We start from the raw sequence: 22,500 nt of genomic DNA, 5'->3' as shown, positions 1-22,500 counted from the left end.
CAACCGCAACATCACATTCTTACTCTTAAAATCCCTGAGGGTTGAAGAGGTAGAGAGAGAGAGAGAGAGAGGGGGGAGAGAGACGGGGTTGCTATGGTTACTAGTCAAGCTTGTAAATGACTTTTAGCTTGTATATTTGTTGTGGTGTAAATAGGACACACATGCAAGGAGCTGCCTCATTTTGTGATAAGCAGCAATCTGGCGTGCGTGCTAGGGTGGAGACGCTGGAGACGATGCACCATGGGCGCAACATGTTATGGGATTTATGACTTCACTGATGTCATGTCTATGACATCACTGATGATGTCACTGATGAACTTTATAGCAGAAATAAATGTGTGTGTCAAAAAACGGTTTTGGTCTCTATAGCCAATTTCAAACTCAGAGCCAATCAGAGGTGACATTAGCTAACCCTAGTCTCGCAGTATCCAGCCATAGAGAGATATCTACGTCTGGTGCGCAACCCTTAAAGGGGGACTAACCCCCTAGATATGTATTAGAACAGTGATTTGAAAATACCTATGGAAAAAACCAAGAAATGACATATGCTCTTGTCTATACTGGACTCTTTGGCTGTGTTGAAGTCCAGATTTTTTTTCGGAAATCGACGCCATTACAGTTTGCCTATTGCCTCAAAAATAATTTATTTGAAAGGGGCCATATCTGTATAAATATCAACAACTAGCCAACGCTGGTGGCCTGTTTGGAAAGAGCTTTGCTCAAAATGGTTGAAAGTTATATCAATTTGGTAATTCAGTGGCGAACTAGAAATTTAATTATTTTTCTGCATGTAACTCTATGGCAGTGTGTTAAACTACGCTACGAGAGCAAAGTGGCATGGGCTCGTTACAGCAGCACACCGCACAATACGACAAACCCCCCGTTCTGGGGTAACACAATGCGAGATTTCTCTACGTCATTCCCTCGTCCAAGTTGCCATATAGTCCCTTTTTCATTTTAGTTTGTGGGCTTTTCGTGATTCTTCTTAAAAGTTGTGCAAAAGTTTTTTCCTCTCAGCGCAGTGCAGGCTGCCTGCGCCTCCTCCCTCCTGCCAGACCCAGGCTGGCGAAACAGCCTCCTGCATGCATGGGGCGCTTGTAACCTCACGGAGCAACAAACAAACAGACAGAAATAGCTGGTGTGCGATTTAGAGAATACAGTCTGAGATTGGGTACAGGATTGAGGGAATCCCGCATCTGTTTGCGAAGGTGCGACTGGACAGGACGCTTTTCACAGACAGGCACAGTAGTCGGAGCGAGGCGAGTGTCTCTCAGGGCTACTCAGGGCACGGCTGCAGATCTTTCCTCTTCCTCCTCCGCGCATTCAGTCTGTCCAAAATCATTACCGATATAATCTCAGTAGGAGGGATGCAGGGAAATATGATAGTAGCCGATGTGTTTAGAGAAGCTTTGTCACGTTGTCACGTCGTAGTATAGCGTTATATTTTACATGTGCGCTAAACTGCGACCATATTTGTTTGCGGAAATATCAGACTGCTCTCTCTACTCTCAGCACAGAGAGCTCTGCTCTGCTGCGCGCGCCCGCGGAGCTTGGAGCTAGTGCATGAGGTTTACAGTAGGACTCTCTCCCGCATGCCTGGGCTGGAGACAGCTGCTTCCAACTCGGACTGATAATATATACATCATCATTCGAGCTTATTCAGGTAAGATATTAATAAAGTAGTGACACATTCAGCGGGAAACTAACTATAATTAAGACATGTGCCAACTTTGACAACGTTTGGTTCAGTATTTTAAGAGCAAACTTCAATAAGAATAGGCTTGGAGTTCTGAGGAGCCGAAAGGGTACAGAGGGGGTAGGGGAGTAATTATCTTGAAATCCCATAGTCTTTGGGGGCACTGTGACGTCAGTGTGCCCCTAATCTCCCATTCATTTGAGAAAAAAAAAAAAAGCAGTGTTCGACCCGTAGAGGGCGCTTATGCCAGTTATGCTGCTGAAAAATGATACAAATGGTAAAATGGCAACAGTTTGGTGTCAAATGTGGAAATTCTGACCAGAATTCTTCACACATCACCCCCAAAGTCATATATATTGGTTAAAAGCTGAAAAAAAGTGTTTTGGAGGTTAGTTCTCCTTTAAAGTCGAGCTGAACCCAAAAATTACTTTTCTTTTCTTTTACTTCAAATACCTGGGTATGCAGTGCACCTATTTAATGATGTATGCAAAACAAATCACAAAAATCTAATTCCTTTAGTTTTTCACACTTTTTCACATCAAAAGTTCATTTTTCAAGATTTCATTGATAACACTAATCTACAGTTTGCTGACGTCACCTAGTACTATCAAATTTCTACCCCATTTCAACCAATCATATCACGACATGCAGCTGTCAATCAAATCTTCATTTCAGGATAATTTTCTCTTCCAAATGAAGTAGAAAATGGCGCCTAGTGCCTGTCATCTGACAGAATTCCTATCCCATAAGCTAACTATTAACTTGGCCAATTGCATGAAACATGAACAAAAAACAAAAACTATCATCTCTAAGAATGCAAAGAAATGTAACTGGCTCGTTAAAACGCGCATTCCAGGAATATCGTATTTACAGAAATAGCGTAAAAGGCGCGCGTTTGAGAGTGTGGTAGTCAGGGGTCTCCCCTCGGAGATTTCAGGCGGGCGGGCAGCACCCATGCATCAGATTGTCCGCTCGCTCCACACGAAGCAAGTGGCTGCCTGGTACTCCGCGGATCCCACTCGCGTAGCACGACAACACGCTGAATCCCACTCGATTTGGGGGTGGAACACGCCATGATTGACCAATGCCAAAGCCAGTCGACAGAATTGTCAGATCAAATCATCGACACGTATATGGTCCGCCTCTCAATTTGTTTTCAGTCTCTGACGCTCGTGCTATTGCATTCGCCTCCGGTTCACTTCGACTTTAAAAGTGGTGAAAGAGCGCTCCCTAAGACCAAAACAAAATGCGTGTCAGACATGAATTAACCAACCACGGACCTCCTTATTTGCGTGAGGCAACTCGTGGGGCGGTACATTTTGAACGATGCACCAATGCACGCAGACAGCCGGACTTCCGTTACAGCCCAGCCAATCAGAGGCTTGCCGCAACAAAAGCCACAAACGCTGACTTGTGATTCAGACCTTCCGTCGCTGGTAGTGATGACGTAGGACGTTGAGTCTGACCACGTGAGACTAAGCTCACCATAACCCTCGTTAGCCCACATGTTATGGTGAGTTTCTCCAGACCTCCGTTGCTTGAGTTGGAGACATTGGCCCCTATCTTTGCATCGGCGTAGCAACTAGGCCGAGCGCCTGGCGCAGCACTGATCAGTGGGCGTGGACCAGCGCATCTTGGTGTTGGCGCTCCACGCAGCCTAAAGCATTACAACCACGCCTTTTAAGCGTAAAATTATGCACCGTCATGCTCATTGGATAAGTGCAATAAATGAATCACACGCTTGCCTTTTAAGCTCCAATTCCAGTGGTCCAGCAAAACCAGACAAAGCCAAGTGCTCTGCTCCCCCCCCCCCCCTCCCTTCATCCCGTCTGTCTGTCTCCATATAGGCTATTATTCCATATTATTATGCTTCTCAAACCAATCTAACTGCAGTTTAAATACTGCAAGCATGTAAATACACTACACTAGCAAGATCAAAGTGAAAAGAATGTTCTAAACGCATCAGCTAGAAAAATATAGCCTATCCCTATATGATGAGATGAATTAGATTGGTGAAAGTTTGTCCAGAAAGATATCATTTTCTCTCTCCTGCTGCAGGAAGGATGATGCACATAAATATAGCCTACATTATGTAAAGTCATTGCATAAATGTGTTTTTATTGTAAAACTAAAATGTGAAGTAGAGCCAATTTATTGGAGCGGACATCACAATTGGACATGACAGTAGAAGTGCGTTACGCTGTCACTTATCTAAATCACGTTAAATCGACGAGGGATATATATAGGCCCAGGATGACATATAGGTTTTACATAGGGTGGTGTTTTCATTTCGATGTTTTATTTGGTCCAATATTGAAATGTTCTACAATTGCAGGTTGTGTTACCATTACACAAAATTTAGATCTACCTTCCTATCTATTTCGCCTCATTTGGTTGCTATTTAGTAGCGAAATGGAGTAGCACAATGCATGCTGGGACATGCCAGGCAGTGAACTTACAACTTATTTTTCCTATGGGACGTGTGTTGTGTCTGTCTGAGCGAGGGAGTCAGGGAGCGAGAGTCGTATTGTGCCTGTCAGACTGATCAAGAGAGAGAGAGTGACACAGAGAAGGGTGACAGAGGAGAGCCAGAGGAGTGCTCCGCACAACCAGCGCACTGAATAGGCCTGGTTTTCAAAAGCGCAAAGCGCTAAATTTACGCGAGTTGGGAAGATATCATTAGGCCGATATTTAAGGCCGAAACGCCCATTCTCGCCCATTCAGGGAGTGCGCCACGCCCATTCAGCGTAAAGCGCATTTACCAGCCTAAAGCCCTGTTGATATCTTCCCGAGGCAGGCGCAAGGCACGTTTTTTAGCGCCGAAGGCCCGTTTTAGCGCCGAAGGCCTGTGGGAGAATAGGGGCCATTGTCTATGCAATCCTTACAGCGCAGACACACCAGAAACACAACGGTCACGAAAGCGTTGAGCAGAGCCTGGCCATTTACACCAGAAGCGATCCGTTTTGCTCTGCGCCGGTCACAACTTGTACTGACTTCATGCAACCATCGCTTCCACGTCTATGATGTTTCTGGTGTGGCTGGACCGTTATGTACAACTGACACCATGTTTCTCTCTGATGTTTTGGTGATATTTCTGTTCGCCGATGGTTTGATGATATTTTGGTGATAGTTTGGTGATGATAGGTATGCTTTTGTGTTGGTGCTGTCTTGTCTCTGGACCTGTGGGCGATGGCCGGTTTGGGTCCCTCTCCTTTCTGCCTGGGAATGTCTTCATGCAGATAAGCCAGACCGCACGCCATCGACTCCGCTATGAGACACAGCTCGGTCCAGCTGAGCGCGTTTCCCTTCAGGTAGTCTGAGAGAGAACCCTGTGGGGGTGAGGGGGAAGGAGAGAGAGAGAGAGAGAGACTGTGAGTTTGGATGGTACGTCGCCTCGGAGTCGCCATCGGGAGAAAGGATTGACTGTAATGTGCGCATGATCTGCACTTCACCTCTCATGTTCTTTTGTGTGTGTGTGTGTGTGTGTGCGTGTGTGTGTGTGTGTGTGTGTGTGAGTGTGTGTGTGTGTGTGTGTGTGTGTGTGTGTGTGTGCGCACGAGATACAATTCCTTCCCTCTATCTGGTTCAAATGAGCCCTTGTTTTGGTTTATTCACAAATTGCCAACACGTGGCCTGGGGCGTCCTGTGTTGCAGCCATCTGATTGGCTGTGCTGTCCGGGGCGTCCTGTGTTGCAGCCACCTGATTGGCTCTGCTGTCAGGGGCGTCCTGTGTTACAGCCACCTGATTGGCTGTGCTGTCCTGGCTGTGTTGCAGTAGGGCCATATGAAATCCGTTTTACTTTCTTTCAAATTTCGTTTTATGTTTTTCCAAATTCAGTTTTCTCCATTTTAATTTTATCCTAGGGATTAGGATATATACAGTATATATATATATATATATATATATTAGGGGTGTCACGATACACTCAGTTCACGATACGATACGTATCACGATACTGGGTTCACGATAACGATACGATACGATACGATTTTAACAATATTTTTTTAAACTTGAATAATGACAATATATGACTGGAAAAGTAGTATTTTATTTGAAATGCACAAATACAAAACATGCTGTTGTGGGAAATTGTTATTACAATAACAACTAGAAAAAACATGAGATTGGAGATAAGGCTTATCTTGAAATAGAATTAGTTACACCGTCACTTAGATTTACTTTGAACTAAAAGGTTTCTCAGCAGTATAAATTCTCATTATGCATCTTCAGTTTTTCTTCAAACTCAAAACAACAAGACTTTTCTTAATCTATTTTTTATGCATCTTCAGTTTTTCCTGTCAAGTAAACAGTTTTGCCAGAAACTCAATTGAATGGTTTCTCTCCTGTATAACTTCTCATGTGTCTCTTCAGAGACTTGTTCAACTGAACTACTTTCCACACATTGAACTTCAACAAACAAAGACGTTTCTTAGTCTATTTTTTGAAAAAAAAAAAAAAAAATTTTTTTTGCGATATGAGATTTCATCTCAACGATACATATCGTGACGTTTTACTATCGCGAAATTTCGTGGGACGATAATAATGACTTGACTCTCTCAGACTCTCTCTTCGAGATGTTTCTCAAAGTGAAAACCAAGTTGTGAGGTGACGTAAGGGGGACCCTTACCCAAGACCGACCCCTCACCTCAAAACACCCCAATCCCAAACTTTATTATTTCTCTAGGCCTATGAAATCATTTAGGTTACTACACTAATTAGGTCTACCTTTGATTTTGATAATTAGGCCTACTTTTATCAATTTCAGCCAAATTAGGGCAATTTCTGAAATGTTCCATCATGTTACAGTTGATTCCATTTATCATATGGCCCTAGTTGCAGCCACCTGAATGGCTGTGCTGTCCTGTTTTGCAGCACCTGGTGTGTTTGCATGGCCTGAATGTTAGAGGGAATGAATTGTGTATCTTCTTGTGCGCATGAATGGACTAAAACGTGTGCATGTTACAGGAAATCACCGACTCAATATCACTTTTTTTTAAAATCTCCCAATGGCCACTCTCCGGCTCTGTAGGAGCTTCAACAAAACATCACACTTAAAAGCAGAAGAATTGAACCAACTCAACTAAACCATCTTTCTCTCTCTCTCTCACACACATGCATGCATGCACGTGCACTTGCACGCACGCGCGCGTGCACACACACACACACACACACCCACACAAGCCGTTTTCCCACATGCGTACCGGAAAATTAACTGTAACTCAATATCGGACATTTCCCGGAATTTCCCTTCACACCTGGGCGCTCGCATGTGGGAATATAGCAGCGAAATTGCCTGTATGTTGGGGGGGGGGGGGCACTGCAGAGCGGGTGGGGAGTGACGTGTCGGCAAAACTCCGATGGTGAAATAAGTTTGCTTGTCACACAATAAATCACACTCGTTTGACTTAAGAGGGCATGTTGTATCATTCACATTCGCTAACCAGTCTTTGAACTGAAATATTTGAAGAAGTTGGGATCCGTGTCTGAGAGAAATAGCCTGGCTGGTTCGATGTTTATCCATTCACCTGCGTCGCGTTGAAGCACTTTTTACAGACTGGCTTCGTTTGATGTGTCCAGGGGGCTTGCCTTCGCTGTCAGCAACGTAAGCAAAATACTTCCACATTTTGCTTCGTGCATTTGCTTTCTCAACAAGCTTTGGGCGGCTTGCAATACTCTCAGAGCTGTCTGTGTCCCTGTCGGGCTGTGACTGAAGGAGGAGGACTGAAGGGCCAGAGAGCGAGCAGGCAGCAGAGAGGGGGAAATCAGCACGCCCACACATGAAGCTGACATACCGCTCTTATTATCACAAGATCATTTCGCCAGTTTGCTTTAATGTGCGCGAATGATTAGATTATGCCCGCTGGAACATTAAGCAACGTGTGTACACCTCGCCCATGCCGGCAAATGACTGGACCCGTTCTACACTTGTGTCCGTTATCGCGCATACCGCTCTTCTGACTGGCTCGAAACTGGTGAAATGTCCGCGAGGACGGGGTCGCGCTTATACCGGAACAACAACTTTCACACATGAAGGCATTAGACCACGTTCCGGTCATTTAGCGGTACAAAGCGCATGTGGGAAAACGGCTACACACACACACACACACACACACACACACACACACACACACACACACGCCCTCACCCTCTCATGGAACTCGGTGATGAGCCACAGTTCGCTCTCCAGGTGACTTCCACCTCGCCTCTCGGCGCCGATGTACCTCAGGATGTTGTGATGCCTCATGCCGGGCGTGGACAGCACATCTTTCTCATTCTGCCACGACTCTTTGTCCTGCCCAGAAAACAAACAGACATGTGGAAAAAGGTTGACGGTTCGATCCCTCAGGGCATCTGAGCAAGAGAAGCCAACACCTCTAGAGCCCCTTTCACACATTGTAACAGTCACAAATGCCTATAGATTCTCTGTTTTGGGAACATTATTTGGTTGCAGTACCATATTGGTCCACTGCGTGGCGCTCCTTGTTTTGTATTGGCTTTACGGCAACAGCTTTCTTTACGTCACTCTTCTTCTCAAGTCTGCCTCCATGCAGTCTATAAGCAAGACGCAGCAAGAACAGTCTTCTCTTCAGTGACAACTTGGTGTGTGTGTGTGTGCGTGCGTGCGTGCGTGCGTGTGTGTGTGCGTGTGTGTAAAACTACAGCCTATCGATCTACATGTGTGTTGAGAGATTAGTGCCGGAGAGACCAGGCATACAATATGGTCGACAAAAGTGGTAAATAAACGTAGTGCGTGTGTGAAATCCCACAACTGCCGTGGCTTTGAGTCTGTCATGTTAGCTGGCTATCCAGGAGGCTAATAACAGAAGCTACACAACACCACCAAACCTGTTACAACATACTGGAGTTCCCGGTAAATGACTGGGATAAGCGTTCAGGCGCCGCTAGTGATTGTCACCATTCACACATGCACTACATTCAGGAACATTTCCGTGTTGGACCTTTTCACACGTCTATTAATCTAAATCTACTACGTCGTTCCATTGCAACATCAGCGAGCTAGCAGCTAGCAGAGCTACGCCCTCCGCCATTTTGGACCGATGGACACTACCGTAATGATGACGCCAGTCCCGCCTACAAAGTGCCATACACACCGTACCTCTACCGAATAGGGCTGTGTTCTTCACGGTCATGTCTGTCTTGGTTCTGTGCTGTTGCAAGGAGGCGTTTTCGGGTTGCAAGTTGGCCGTGATATAGGCTACCATTATGTGCACTGCTTCAATCAATCATAGATTGATTTGTAGATTTGTAGATTGTAGATGTAGATGGAAAGAAGCGTCAGGTTTGCTTGTGTGGCTGGCAGAAGGTAACAACTTTGAGGGGCCTTAGAATCCATCAAGGCAGGAAGAGGTGCTTGGTAGAGGGAACACAGGGACCCCGCATTGATAATTATTTCTTAAGAAGTTTATCAAGTCAGTCGGGTGAAGTCCAGCGACAGGAAGTAACCCACAGCTCGCAGGACATCAGCACCCCTGATGTTGAGGCAGGTCCTAGCACCGAGGAAAGCAGAGAGGCCAGCCAGCCAAAAAGGGAGAAGATTAGCGGTCAGAAGCCTAGAGTTAAGTGGCCAGGTGCAGCGGAAAGTAGGAAGTGGGAAGATATCAATAGTGATTTGGTTAGGATGTTAGAGAAGCTTAAAGGAACTGCTGAGAGTAAGTTGGATAAAATGGGAGATTGTATTTATGATTATGGTAAGGAAAGGTTTGGCGTCTTTGAGAAAAGGAAGAAACTAGAGGGTGAGGTAGTTAAATCTAGGCGCCAACAAGAGATAGATAGACTTATCCAGGAGAGAAGACAGCTTAAGAGGCAGTGGAGGAAAGCTACAGAGGTTGAGAAGGAAGGCATTGATTGCTTGCAGTCAGATGTGAGGGATCGGTTGGCAGTTTTAAGAAGAGCAGAGAGCATTAGGAAAAATAGGAAAAAGAAAGAGAGAGCTAGAATAGCATTCTATAAGGATCCATTTAGATTTGTGAAGTCATTGTTTAGTAAGGAAAAGAATGGTAGCCTTATGGTACCTAAGCAGAAGCTTGAGGAATATTTGGAGGAGGTTCACAAAGATAGGGAAAGGTTTAGAGAGATGACAGTCCCAGCTGATATTCCACCTATTGGTGAAATAGAGAGCCAGTGTGATGATAGCCCACCAAGGTGGAAAGAAGTTCAAGAAGTAGTGAGACGTGCAAGGGCCTCTTCAGCCCCGGGTCCTAATGGAGTCCCCTACCGGCTGTATAAGAGTGCTCCAGATGTGTTGCAGTTTCTATGGAAGCTGATGAAGGTAGTCTGGAAGAAGCAGGTTATTCCTAAGGCGTGGCGTAGAGCAGGGGGAATCTTCATTCCTAAAGAAAGGGACTCGTTAGAGATAAGTCAGTTTAGACCTATCAGTCTACTTAATGTTGAAGGGAAGGTTTTCTTTAGTGTTGTGGCACAGAGGCTGTCTAGTTATCTAGAAAAGAATAGGCTAATAGATACTTCGGTGCAAAAGGCTGGAATTCCCGGCTTCTCCGGGTGCTTAGAGCACACCAGCATGATCTGGCACCAAATCCAGTCAGCTAAGCGTGAGAAGAGAGACCTGCATGTAGTATTCTTGGACCTGGCTAATGCTTTCGGGTCAGTGCCGCATAGTCTGTTATGGGAGGCCTTTGATTTCTTTAGAGTGCCAGGTAGTATAAAGAGCTTAGTTAAAGCCTACTTCTTAGATATTCAACTCTGCTTTACCACAGCAGAGTACACTACAGCTTGGCAGCAGCTGGAGATAGGCATTATGGCAGGGTGTACAATTTCCCCATTAGCTTTTACCATGGCAATGGAGATCATTATTAGGGCTTCAAAATGGGTAGTGGGTGGAGAAAGGCTGCAGGGAGGGCTGCGGCTCCCTCCAATTAGGGCATACATGGATGACATGACGACTATGACGTCAACCGCTCCATGTACTAGCAGATTGTTGGATAAGTTAAATAGTAATCTGCAGTGGGCTAGAATGAAAGTGAAGCCAAGTAAGTCCAGGAGTATTTCAATCATTAAAGGGAGGGTAGTAGGTAAGAAGTTTGTTATAAATGATGAGGTGGTGCCTACAGTATTAGAGAAACCAGTCAAGAGTTTGGGAAGATGGTATGATGCAAGTCTCAGTGATAAGGGACAGTTTGAGGAGGTGAGGCAGGAAATGATTCAAGGTATTTCAAGTATAGACAAGTCAGGGCTCCCAGGAAAGTTAAAGTTGTGGTGTTTGCAGTTTGGATTGTTGCCTCGGTTGATGTGGCCACTGACAGTGTATGAGGTTCCCCTTTCAAAGGTAGAAAAGCTAGAAAGGATGATTAACTCATTCATTAGAAAATGGCTCGGAGTCCCACGCTGCCTAAGCAGTGTAGCCTTATATGGGAAAGGCATATTGGAATTGCCATTATCTAGCCTGACAGAGGAGTTCAAGTGTGCTAAGGTTAGACTGGAAATGACTCTGACTCAGTCAAAGGATCCAGTGGTTAGGAGTGTAGCGCCCACAGTTAAAACAGGGAGGAAGTGGAACCCAAAGGAGGCAGTACAGCAAGCACAGTCAGCTCTTAGACACAGGGATATCATAGGTCAGGTGCAGCATGGGCGTGGAGGCTTAGGGTTGTGCATAGGGAAACCTGTGTGGAACAAGGCATCAGTAATAGAAAAGAGGAAGATGGTAGTTGAAGAAGTACATAGGCAAGAGGAGGCAGTAAGATGTACTAAGGCAGTGTCGCAGGCAAAGCAAGGGCAGTGGGTGAACTGGGAGAGTGTAGAGAAGAGAAAGTTGAAGTGGAGAGAGTTGTGGAGCATGGAGGCCAGCAGAATTAGATTTATTCTAGGGGCTACTTATGATGTGCTGCCATCTCCCCAGAACTTAAATCAGTGGTTGGGCGAGGATGGTGCCTGCCCGTTGTGTTCTAGTGTATGTACATTGAGGCATATACTGTCAGGGTGTAAGGTCAGTCTCTCCCAGGGGCGATACACCTGGCGTCACAACCAGGTGTTGAAATGTTTGGCAGCTGCAGTTGAGGAAAAGCGGCTAGAAGTAAATTCTCTAGTTGCTAGCAAAGAGACTAGACAGATCAAATTTGTACGTGAGGGAGAAAAGATTAGACCAATTAAGGTCAGGCACAAGTTAGGGCAGCTAAGTGTAGGTGGAGCCTGGGAAATGAGGGTTGACTTGAATGAACAGCTAGTCATCCCAGCATATATAGTTAGCACCCGGCTACGTCCGGACTTGTTACTGTGGTCTGAGGTAGAGAAGAGAGTTTATTTTATCGAACTCACAGTCCCGTGGGAAGATCGAGTTGAGGAGGCTTATGAGCGCAAGAAAGCTAGGTATGCTGAAATGGCAGCAGAGGCAGAGCAGCGAGGTTGGAGGGCTCGAGTGCGGCCTGTAGAGGTGGGCTGCCGTGGTTTTGTGGCAAAGTCCGTTATTGCCTTACTAACTGAGTTGGGCATTCGGGGACGGAGCCTGAAACTTGCGGTTAGCAACATGTCTCAGGCAGCAGAACGAGCAAGTGAATGGCTGTGGATAAGGAGGAAACATGCTAGCTGGGGAGCTCGCTAAGGTCAGATTGATTGTTTGTTGTTGGTCATGATTAACGGTCCGCATCAACAGGGCTGAATCATTGACGGTGGTGGTGTAGTTAGGGATTGTTTGTTGTTGGTCATGATTAACGGTCCGCATCAACAGGGCTGAATCATTGACAGTGGTGGTGTAGTTAGGGATTGTTTGTTGTTGGTCATGATTAACGGTCCGCATCAACAGGGCTGAATCATTGACAGTGGTGGTGTAGTCAGGAATGTCATACCGAACCGACCTGGATAGCTAGGCTTAGATAGTGAGGTAATATGCAGTTGTGCGGTGGTAGCATGGAGGGGGGTGTTTCCAGGACGCTGGATTACACCGTTAAGCCTTCTTGAGGTGTCGTGGGCCTAACTTAACGAAACGTCGGTGAAGGAAGGTGCCCACTTGAAAACCCCAATGACATGCTTCATACTGCTGTTGGCTAGGGTAGGTAACTGGTGTTTTGTGTCTTGTTTATTAGTTTGTTAGCCTGTTAGCTTGTTTTATTCTGGATTGGGCTTCTAAATGTGTTTTTCCTCTGATTTTGGCACAAGGGATAGTAACATCTTGTCCTGTGTATTAATTAATAATAATAGGGTGACCAGACGTCCCCGATTTTCGGGGACAGTCCCCGATTTCGGTGCTCTGTCCCCGGCTGGAGCTGTCCCCGAAAATGTCCCCGATTTTGGCCACAAAGTCAAATAATAATACTGGCAAGAAACTCGATAACAGAGCATTTGCGGCACCACAAAAGCCTGTCATTGTGCACGTTGTGCAAAGTGCTGCCTGTGTGTGACAGAGTAGATCACAGAGTAGATGTCCTCCCTCTGCCCGTGCCGTGGTTTTCCCAGGACCCAGCCCCCTGCAACTGAAGCCCCAGAGGTGGCGAACGAGAGGCGGAGTCTGCTTGCTGCTTTTGCTACCGTCCTTGTTTACCGGACCCCATTCAGCGGGTTATCCATCCCAGTTGTTTTGAATAGTTAAAAGTACAGTAAAACTATCTGATAAGTAAGTGCAGTAACTAACTCAAAACGTTTTTGCAGAGAAGTCAGTAACGTTTTTATGTACACGAAACTCCATTGAAAAAAATGACAATTTTTAACATGATTGGCAATGGCTCATTGTTATCTAGTCATTAGCCTACTGTTCCCTAAATTGGCCTTCAGCCATCAAAACTTTGATAACCCCTGGTTTAAATTAAACACAATAGGTCATATTTATCTCTAGATTACAATTTTAATCATTAAAATTGCCTTTTAGTATTAACATGATTTTTTTTATTATTTTGTCAGCATTTAATATTAAATTAGCAGTTAATATGGTCATGTGGCCATTGAATACTTGAAACTGGTGAGCGACACCCTAAACTCAAGGAAAGTGTTTACTGAGGTAATAAATCACTACTGTAATGTTTTTGTTTTGTGTAAATAAATTATCCACCAGTTGGTGAGGTCAAAGAGAGAAGTTGTCCCTCTCTTCCTGCCACTCTACACAATACACCAGTAGCCTATTTCCCATGAATTACCTAGGCTGTCTAATTTGTGGTAAATTGTGCCAGATAACTAGTAACCATTGTAAACTGCTTCTTTTTCAATTGTTTCAAAATCACAAAGTTCTTCATAGATCTAGCCTCTTACTTTTGCTCTCAAAGTGCACCAGATTTATGCATTTTACTGTAAAATGTACACAATTTTCTAAAAGCCGGGGGGACACAGCCCCCCCTGGGCCCCCCTAGCGGACCAGAAAATGTCCCCGATTTTCATTTGAGAAATCTGGTCACCTTAATCAATCACCAACTTCATTTATTATTCATGCCATGTCAGTTTTCCATATCTGCAGTCTACTCTAGAAATTCTTGAGAAAACCTACAATATCACTTCAACAAAAGCCCAAAGTTTAAAAAACGCCTGTTGGGTTCAGCGGTGGACAGGTTATTGCATCATTGACAGTTATGATGATATTTGCAACTGTGCATCAAATGTGAAAATGAATAAGACTAGAGGAAGGAAGGAAGGAAGGAAGGAAGGACTGGCTAAATCAGTGCTGACCAATTTGGGGCTCTGTTTGTTTTGGCCCGCCACGGATTTGGGGGATTTTTTTTGTTTTTTTGTTTCCCCCCCGATTGTTTTTATCCAGAATGCAACTCGGGCAAGTTATCAGATATCTGCACTGATTGCAAAGGGTGGACGAGCTTTTTCATGTGGTGACTTTGTGAAACAGGGTCTGAATGTGGCTGCGGGTTCACTCCTGAGATTGCATCCCTGCAAATTGTCATGGCAAATTGTTTACAAAAGATGGACAATAAAGCTGATTTTCAAAGTACCTTAAGGATTTTTCAAGTTGTGAATTAAGTCAAATTTCTCTCTTGATTACAAAGGTAGAAAATACAACTGTTTTTAACTGGGTGTTTACTGATTAAATGTTTAAGCTCCCCACAAATGCAGATGTTTTATATAACCAATTGCAAATTATTACAATTACCAAACAGATAAAAAGTAGATTATTATATTGAAATGTTATTTTAGATTTGGAATGTTAATTTTCTATAAAACACAATACATTTTAATGTAATTCCACAACGTTTATTTTTGGCCCTCGGCCCTCCACCCAGATTGAGTTTTGGCCCTTCATGGGAAAGAATTTGGGCACCCCTGGGCTAAATGATAAAGGACTGAAGGAAGGAAGTAGGAAAGGAAGGAAAGAAATGAGTAAGAAAGAAAGAATGTTGACATGTTGTTCTTCCAACATGGCTGCTGTTGGCCACTCCTCCTCTGCTCTGACCTGGATGGGGAAGATCTTCACGGCCACGTATTCGCTCATCATCTGGGCCTTCCACACGCAGCCGAAGCGCCCGCTGGCCTTCACCTCCAGCAGCTGCAGCGGCTTCAGCCCGGTCAGAGGAGAGGAGGAGGCCAGCCCGGGGTCCTGCATGGGGACGGGAGGGTGGAGAAAAAGGGAGATAGGAAGAATCTCAAATCCCACCTCTTCAAAACAGCCTACAATATCTGACTTTTACCTCTAACCACCATTCCATCTCTGCAATCTAAAATATGTATTTATTTATTTATTCGTTTATTGAGCAGGGACAAATGCATAGAACATTATTTCATATGACCTACAAAAGAGATGTCATGCATACAGGTTTCTAGCCAAGGCTAATTTGCAACCCCTGTCCCTGGTTAGGCCTTTAAAACAAAAGTTCATGAGAAAAATTAAAACAGTACCAAAATGTTAAAAACGAACCATATAAAACAGAACAAAATAAAGACAAAAACAAAAAGCAAAAACACAAAACAAATAAGGACAGAAAACTAAAATAGTACAATACTAAAAGTCAATGTTCACAGGCTTGTTTCAGTTTCAGCCATTGTTTTGCTTGTGTGTTAAATACGGTGAGTTCTGTCAATGTTTTTATTTCAGGTGGTAATGTGTTCCATAATTTGGTACCTATTACCGAGAAGGATGACTGTCCGAATGTTGTTCTGCGCTTCGCTGTTCTACAGTTCCCGCTTGCTGCACCCCTAGTTCTAATACCACCGTCTTGTTTGTTTATTAACTGGCAAAGTATCTCTGGAGCAAGGCTGTTCACACATTTAAAAATAAGTTTTAAAAATGAGAAGCCGACAAAACTGTCAAAACTTAGTAAATTATATTTATTGATAATTTGGCAATGGTGCCATCGAACAGGTTTCTGGTCCATTACTTTCAGTGCCTGTTTATATAATGACCTAATGGGTGCCAGTGTTGTTTGGTTAGCCTAACCCCAAACGGTTATGCAATATGATAAATGGGAAAATATCATGGCATGCATGTACTGTTGTGCTGCCTTAAGGGGTATATAATGTCTAATCAGGCGAAAGCAATTTAAATTGGTTTTGACAGTTTTGCACAGCTTCTTCACATGCCTACCAAACTTAAGTTGAGAATCTAAAATAACACCTAAAAATTTAAACTCGTCTACTTGATTTATCTCTATCTCATTGATCTTTACTCCATAATTTTCATTGACTTTCCTCTTAATGGAAAAGCACATCGACACTGTCTTCTTATAATTCAAAGTCAAATGATTATTTTGGAGCCACTGTGACACACCAGACATTTCTTCTGACAGTATTTCCGCTGCCATCTGAGGAGTTTTTGCAGACACATAAACAATTGTGTCGTCCGCATACATTTGGCATTTGGCTCTTTTGCAATTGTTGGGTAAATCATTTATATATAAACCGAAAAGTATGGGGCCCATAATAGAACCTTGTGGAATTCCCATTCGACAAGTCTGGACAGTTGACTTGATTTGTATTTGTTTTATATCTGTATTTGTTCTTGTTATTTAGTTTGTTTACTGTATTATGTACTGTTTCTATGTATTGTAAAGCGTCTTTGAGTTCCCCAGAAAAGCGCTATATAAAACTTATGTATTATTATTATTTATTTATACACCTTATGTTCCAACACAGGGGTCAGCCAGTTACTTCCTATTGTGTTGACACTTCCTGTGACAGTACAGTACTAGTGACCAGGTAAAACAGCTGGTGTTTTGGACAGGAAGTCATAACACGACTGGGTCAAGTGGGCGGGGCTACATAAGGTGACTACTCTGCTCACATAACTGAGTTATACATAAATAGTTATGAAAATAGGGTCCAGGTTGAGAAACACCAAAATGCTCCTTCAAACTGAATCGGGCTATGTGTAATATCTCACTACTATAATGGTGCGCACAACTGCTGCCAGTTGAGCAGGCGAGCACACCAAGCGTGTGAGGCACGCTAGACATAAGCATGCGAAGTATGCAATATTTCTAGACCCTATATAACATGTCCCTCTAGTCCCTATAACATGGGACCTGTAAGTCATAACCTATAACATGGGACCTGTAAGTCGTTGGATAACGGGTCATAAAAATATAGGTCAAATAAAACCCTGTTATGCAGGAAATTGAGGCAAAATCAGGAAACTCCAAAACACAGCAACTGGTTTGACCCCAAACCTGCAGCATCACCAGACCAGCACTAGAGGGAGCCGCAACTCCACCATTCACTCTGAGTGTGTGTGTGTGTGTGTGTGTGTGTGTGTGTGTGTGTGTGTGTGTACCTCGGTCAGGGCGTGGCCGTAGGCCGGCGTAGGCTTGCGGTGGCGGTACAGCCAGAGGGCGGTCAGCAGGGCGACACACAGCATGGAGACAGGCAGCAGGCAGAACACCGTCACACTCAACACACCCAGGCTGGCCGAGGGGGCTTTCAGCACTACACACACACGCACGCACGCACGCACGCACGCACACACACACACACACACACACACACACACACACACACACACACATTAGATTGTGGTGATTTTTCAGGACATTACATACTGTAGACTTACCCCAACCTTAAAGGAACACGCCAAGATTTTGGGAGATTCGCCTATTTGCAATATTCCCGATAGTAAGATGAGAATGTAGATGTCTGTCTCTCCTCTTATCTGTTGCAGTATAAAGTAGCCCTGCGCCCCTCCTGCTAGTCAGTCAGCTGAGCAGCTGAATGGTCTTTCTCTCCTCTGTTGCAGTATAAAGTAGCCCTGCGCCCCTCCTGCTAGTCAGCTGAGCAGCTAAATGGTCTTTATCTCCTCTGTTGCAGTATAAAGTAGCCCCGCCCCTCCTGCTAGTCAGCTGAGCAGCTGGATGGTCTTTCTCTCCTCTGTTGCAGTATAAAGTAGCCCGGCGCACCTCCTGCTAGTCAGCTAGAGCAGCTAAATGGTCTTTCTCTCCTCTGTTGCAGTATAAAGTAGCCCCGCGCCCCTCCTGCTAGTCAGCTAGAGCAGCTAAATGGTCTTTCTCTCCTCTGTTGCAGTATAAAGTAGCCCCGCGCCCCTCCTGCTAGTCAGCTGAGCAGCTGAATGGTCTTTCTCTCCTCTGTTGCAGTATAGAGTAGCCCGGCGCACCTCCTGCTAGTCAGCTGAGCAGCTGAATGGTCTTTCTCTCCTCTGCTGCAGTATAAAGTAGCCCGGCCCCCTCCTGCTAGTCAGCTGAGCAGCTGAATTGTCTTTCTCTCCTCTGTTGCAGTATAAAGTAGCCCGGCGCACCTCCTGCTAGTCAGCTAGAGCAGCTAAATGGTCTTTCTCTCCTCTGTTGCAGTATAAAGTAGCCCCGCGCCCCTCCTGCTAGTCAGCTGAGCAGCTGAATGGTCTTTCTCTCCTCTGTTGCAGTATAAAGTAGCCCCGCGCCCCTCCTGCTAGTCAGCTGAGCAGCTGAATGGCCTTTCTCTCCTCTATTGCAGTATAAAGTAGCCCGGCGCACCTCCTGCTAGTCAGCTAGAGCAGCTAAATGGTCTTTCTCTCCTCTGTTGCAGTATAAAGTAGCCCCGCGCCCCTCCTGCTAGTCAGCTGAGCAGCTGAATAGTCTTTCTCTCCTCTGTTGCAGTATAAAGTAGTCCGGCGCCCCTCCTGCTAGTCAGCTGAGCAGCTGAATGGTCTTTCTCTCCTCTGTTGCAGTATGAAGTAGCACGGCGCACCTCCTGCTAGTCAGCTGAGCAGCTGAATGGTCTTTCTCTCCTCTGTTGCAGTATAAAGTAGCCCGGCGCACCTCGTGCTAGTCAGCTGAGCAGCTTAATGGTCTTTCTCTCCTCTGCTGCAGTATAAAGTAGCCCGGCGCACCTCCTGCTAGTCAGCCAGAGCAGCTAAATGGTCTTTCTCTCCTCTGTTGCAGTATAAAGTAGCCCCGCGCCCCTCCTGCTAGTCAGCTGAGCAGCTGAATGGTCTTTCTCTCCTCTGTTGCAGCATAAAGTAGCCTGGCACCCCTCCTGCTAGTCAGTTGAGCAGCTGAATGGTCTTTCTCTCCTCTGTTGCAGTATAAAGTAGCCCGGCGCACCTCCTGCTAGTCAGCTAGAGCAGCTAAATGGTCTTTCTCTCCTCTGTTGCAGTATAAAGTAGCCCCGCGCCCCTCCTGCTAGTCAGCTGAGCAGCTGAATGGTCTTTTTCTCCTCTGTTGCAGCATAAAGTAGCCTGGCGCCCCTCCTGCTAGTCAGCTGAGCAGCTGAATGGTCTTTCTCTCCTCTGTTGAAGTATAAAGTAGCCCGGCGCACCTCCTGCTAGTCAGCTAGAGCAGCTAAATGGTCTTTCTCTCCTCTGTTGCAGTATAAAGTAGCCCCGCACCCCTCCTGCTAGTCAGCTGAGCAGCTGAATAGTCTTTCTCTCCTCTGTTGCAGTATAAAGTAGCCCGGCGCCCCTCCTGCTAGTCAGCTGAGCAGCTGAATGGTCTTTCTCTCCTCTGTTGCAGTATGAAGTAGCACGGCGCACCTCCTGCTAGTCAGCTGAGCAGCTGAATGGTCTTTCTCTCCTCTGTTGCAGTATAAAGTAGCCCGGCGCACCTCGTGCTAGTCAGCTGAGCAGCTTAATGGTCTTTCTCTCCTCTGCTGCAGTATAAAGTAGCCCGGCGCACCTCCTGCTAGTCAGCTAGAGCAGCTAAATGGTCTTTCTCTCCTCTGTTGCAGTATAAAGTAGCCCCGCGCCCCTCCTGCTAGTCAGCTGAGCAGCTGAATGGTCTTTCTCTCCTCTGTTGCAGCATAAAGTAGCCTGGCGCCCCTCCTGCTAGTCAGCTGAGCAGCTGAATGGTCTTTCTCTCCTCTGTTGCAGTATAAAGTAGCCCGGCGCACCTCCTGCTAGTCAGCTGAGCAGCTGAATAGTCTTTCTCTCCTCTGTTGCAGTATAAAGTAGCCCAATGGTAGTGGGCGGTACACGGTTCAGTCACCAAAAATACACATTCCAACAGCGCCAAAACACTCATATGTACACAAGCACCATGGCAACAAAACAAAAGGGACAAGAAGAATGATAGCGCAGGCACCGTGTGCAATAATGTTTTTTTTAAGTAACACTATTAAATAATGACTGAATTTTCATTTTGCTTAACCTTTAACCTAACCTTAATCTGTCCTGAACCAAACCTTAAACTTAACCTTAATCACTGGCCCCAAAATCTGCTTTTTACCAATAGAGAGGTCCAGTAACGAGTCCGGAAATCATCGATGCTAACAGCCCTGGTTCTTCACAGTTTTCGCCTATGGGAGTTTTGAATGGGTTTTTGGCGCGATGCTTCTAATAATCTCTCTGGGCAACGCTGGCTTAATCAAACGCGAACCAGTGTTTAGTAACATCATCTTCACACATGAATACCACTTTTATGAGTTTTGAAGCTTTTACATGCCGTTAAACGGGCGGCTAGCTAGCAAACGGCTAAATGAGACTACACTTTTGAGTCGATGGGGATATATACGTCAATAACGTCACCACTTCATAGGGCGAACACGGAAATTATCTTTCCCTCACCTGGTTCAGCCCCGTTCAGCCCGAGGTAATCAGTGCACACATCAACAACAGTCCAGGTTGACTGGTGACGTGACGTGAAGCCTATGCGACAGTGTGTAGTTCAGGATTAGCTTAGCTCGAGCATTTTACTTCTAGGGCTCGCATTTACGCTACAAAACTCATGAAAGTGGTCCTCATGTGTGAAGATTATCCCGCTGAACCTTGGTTCGCGTTTGATTAAACTTGCGTTGCCCACAGACATTATTTGAAGCATCACGCCAAAAACCCATTCAAAAATCCCATAGACAGAAACAGTGAAGAACCAGGAAGTTCGGGACTTCCGCATTCAGCCTACAAAAATACGTCATCCCTGGACCTCTCTATTGGGAGACACAGCTTTTGTCCTCAATTGGACAAGCCGCCCCAATTAACTGGTTTTAAAGCCCCCGCTCCTCTCCCCGAAAGTAGCCTATGACACGCACGCACACTCTCACACACACACACACACACTCAGGCACACACACTCTCACACACACACACACACACACACACACACACACACACACACACACAAACACACACACACACACACACACACACTCACGTGCTCCGGTGAGGTCAGGCAGGTGGATGAAGCGCTCGTTGCAGAAGTTTCCCTCACAGCAGCAAAAGAAGACCTGAGGACTTTCCTCTGTCGCCACACACTCCTGCCTGAGAGAGAGAGAGAGAGAGGGGGGGGGGGGGGGGGAGAGGGGGAGAGGGAGAGGAGAGGGGGGAGAGGGAGAGGGGGGGGGGGGGGAGAGAGAGGGGGAGAGGGAGAGAGATTAAGTTTAAGATTACGTTTCCATTCAGTTTCAGCAAACCTTTGAAAAGTTGATCATCTTAAAATGTTAAAATCAGGTGCGTTTCCGGGTTTAAACATTACACAGTCCACGGGCCAATCAGGGACCTGCCTCGTAATCAACCAAACAGGGATGCCGCTGGCAAAACAGTATGGCAGCTCCCAAAGCAACAAGCGGGCACATTAATGTTAGTAGAGTAAACACAGCTGTAACAGTTTCTCAGCGGAAAATAGGTTTTTGCTGTTCTTCAGACTGGATTTGGTGAGGCTGATTGGCTGAAGGAGTTGTCTCTCAAGGCAAGTACTCCCGCCCACTGAAATAGAGTACTGCAGGGATGACGTATTTTTGTAGTCGGAACGCTGTTTCTGTCTATGGGATTTTTGAATGGGTTTTTGGCGCAATGCTTCAAATAAGGTCTCTGGGCAACGCAAGCTTAATCAAACGCGAACCAGTGTTCAGCGGGATAATCTTCACACATGAGGAGCACTTTTATGAGTTTTGAAGCGTAAATGCGAGCCCTAGAAGTAAAAAGCTTGTGCTAAGCTAATCCAGAACTACACACAGTGTTGCATAGGCTTCCCCGTCACGTCAGCACGAGTGTTGTTGATGGGGCTGAACCAGGTGAGGGAAAGAGAATTTCCGTGTTCGTCCTTTGAAGTGATGACGTTATTGACGTATAATATCCCCGTCGACTCAACAGTGTAGTCTCATTTAGCCGTTTGCTAGCTAGCCGCCCTTTTAACGGCACGTAAAAGCTTCAAAACTCATAAAAGTGGTCCTCATGTGTGAAGATTATCCTGCTGAACACTGGTTCACGTTTGAATAAGCTTGCGTTAACCACAGACCTCATTTGAAGCATCGCGCCAAAAACCCATTCAGAAATCCCATAGGCAGAAACAGTGAAGAATCCGGAAGTGTTAGCATCGATGTTTTCCGGACTCATTCCTGCGGCTCTCTATGGCTGTGGACGACTGAAGTCCAGACTGATACATAGAGCCAAACAGGATGTCAGGTCACGTACATAGAGTACCACAGGGATGACACATTTTTGTAGGCTTACCCAGAAGTCCCTGCACTTCCTGGTTCTTAGGTGTAAGAG

General features: G+C 45.5%; 1 protein-coding gene across 1 annotated transcript in view; it reads right to left on the bottom strand.

Moving 5' to 3' along the window:
• LOC310798331 (activin receptor type-2B-like) overlaps nt 1-22,500 on the bottom strand; it is a gene marked incomplete at both ends in the record, with an annotated part of 65,912 nt that overhangs the window by 7,084 nt on the left and 36,328 nt on the right. Inside the window, 6 exons of the mRNA XM_083660859.1 lie at nt 1-34; nt 4,877-5,025; nt 7,843-7,989; nt 15,052-15,195; nt 17,365-17,516; nt 21,164-21,270. The exon at nt 1-34 is cut by the window's left edge and continues 81 nt beyond it. Coding sequence (XP_083516985.1) covers nt 1-34; nt 4,877-5,025; nt 7,843-7,989; nt 15,052-15,195; nt 17,365-17,516; nt 21,164-21,270 — 733 coding nt within the window. The remainder of the gene's footprint in view (nt 35-4,876; nt 5,026-7,842; nt 7,990-15,051; nt 15,196-17,364; nt 17,517-21,163; nt 21,271-22,500) is intronic.

This window comes from Poromitra crassiceps, assembly GCF_964638095.1.
Source record: "Poromitra crassiceps genome assembly, chromosome: 2".
NCBI classification, from domain to species: domain Eukaryota; kingdom Metazoa; phylum Chordata; class Actinopteri; order Beryciformes; family Melamphaidae; genus Poromitra; species Poromitra crassiceps.
This window is presented reverse-complemented; position numbering and strand designations above follow the sequence as displayed.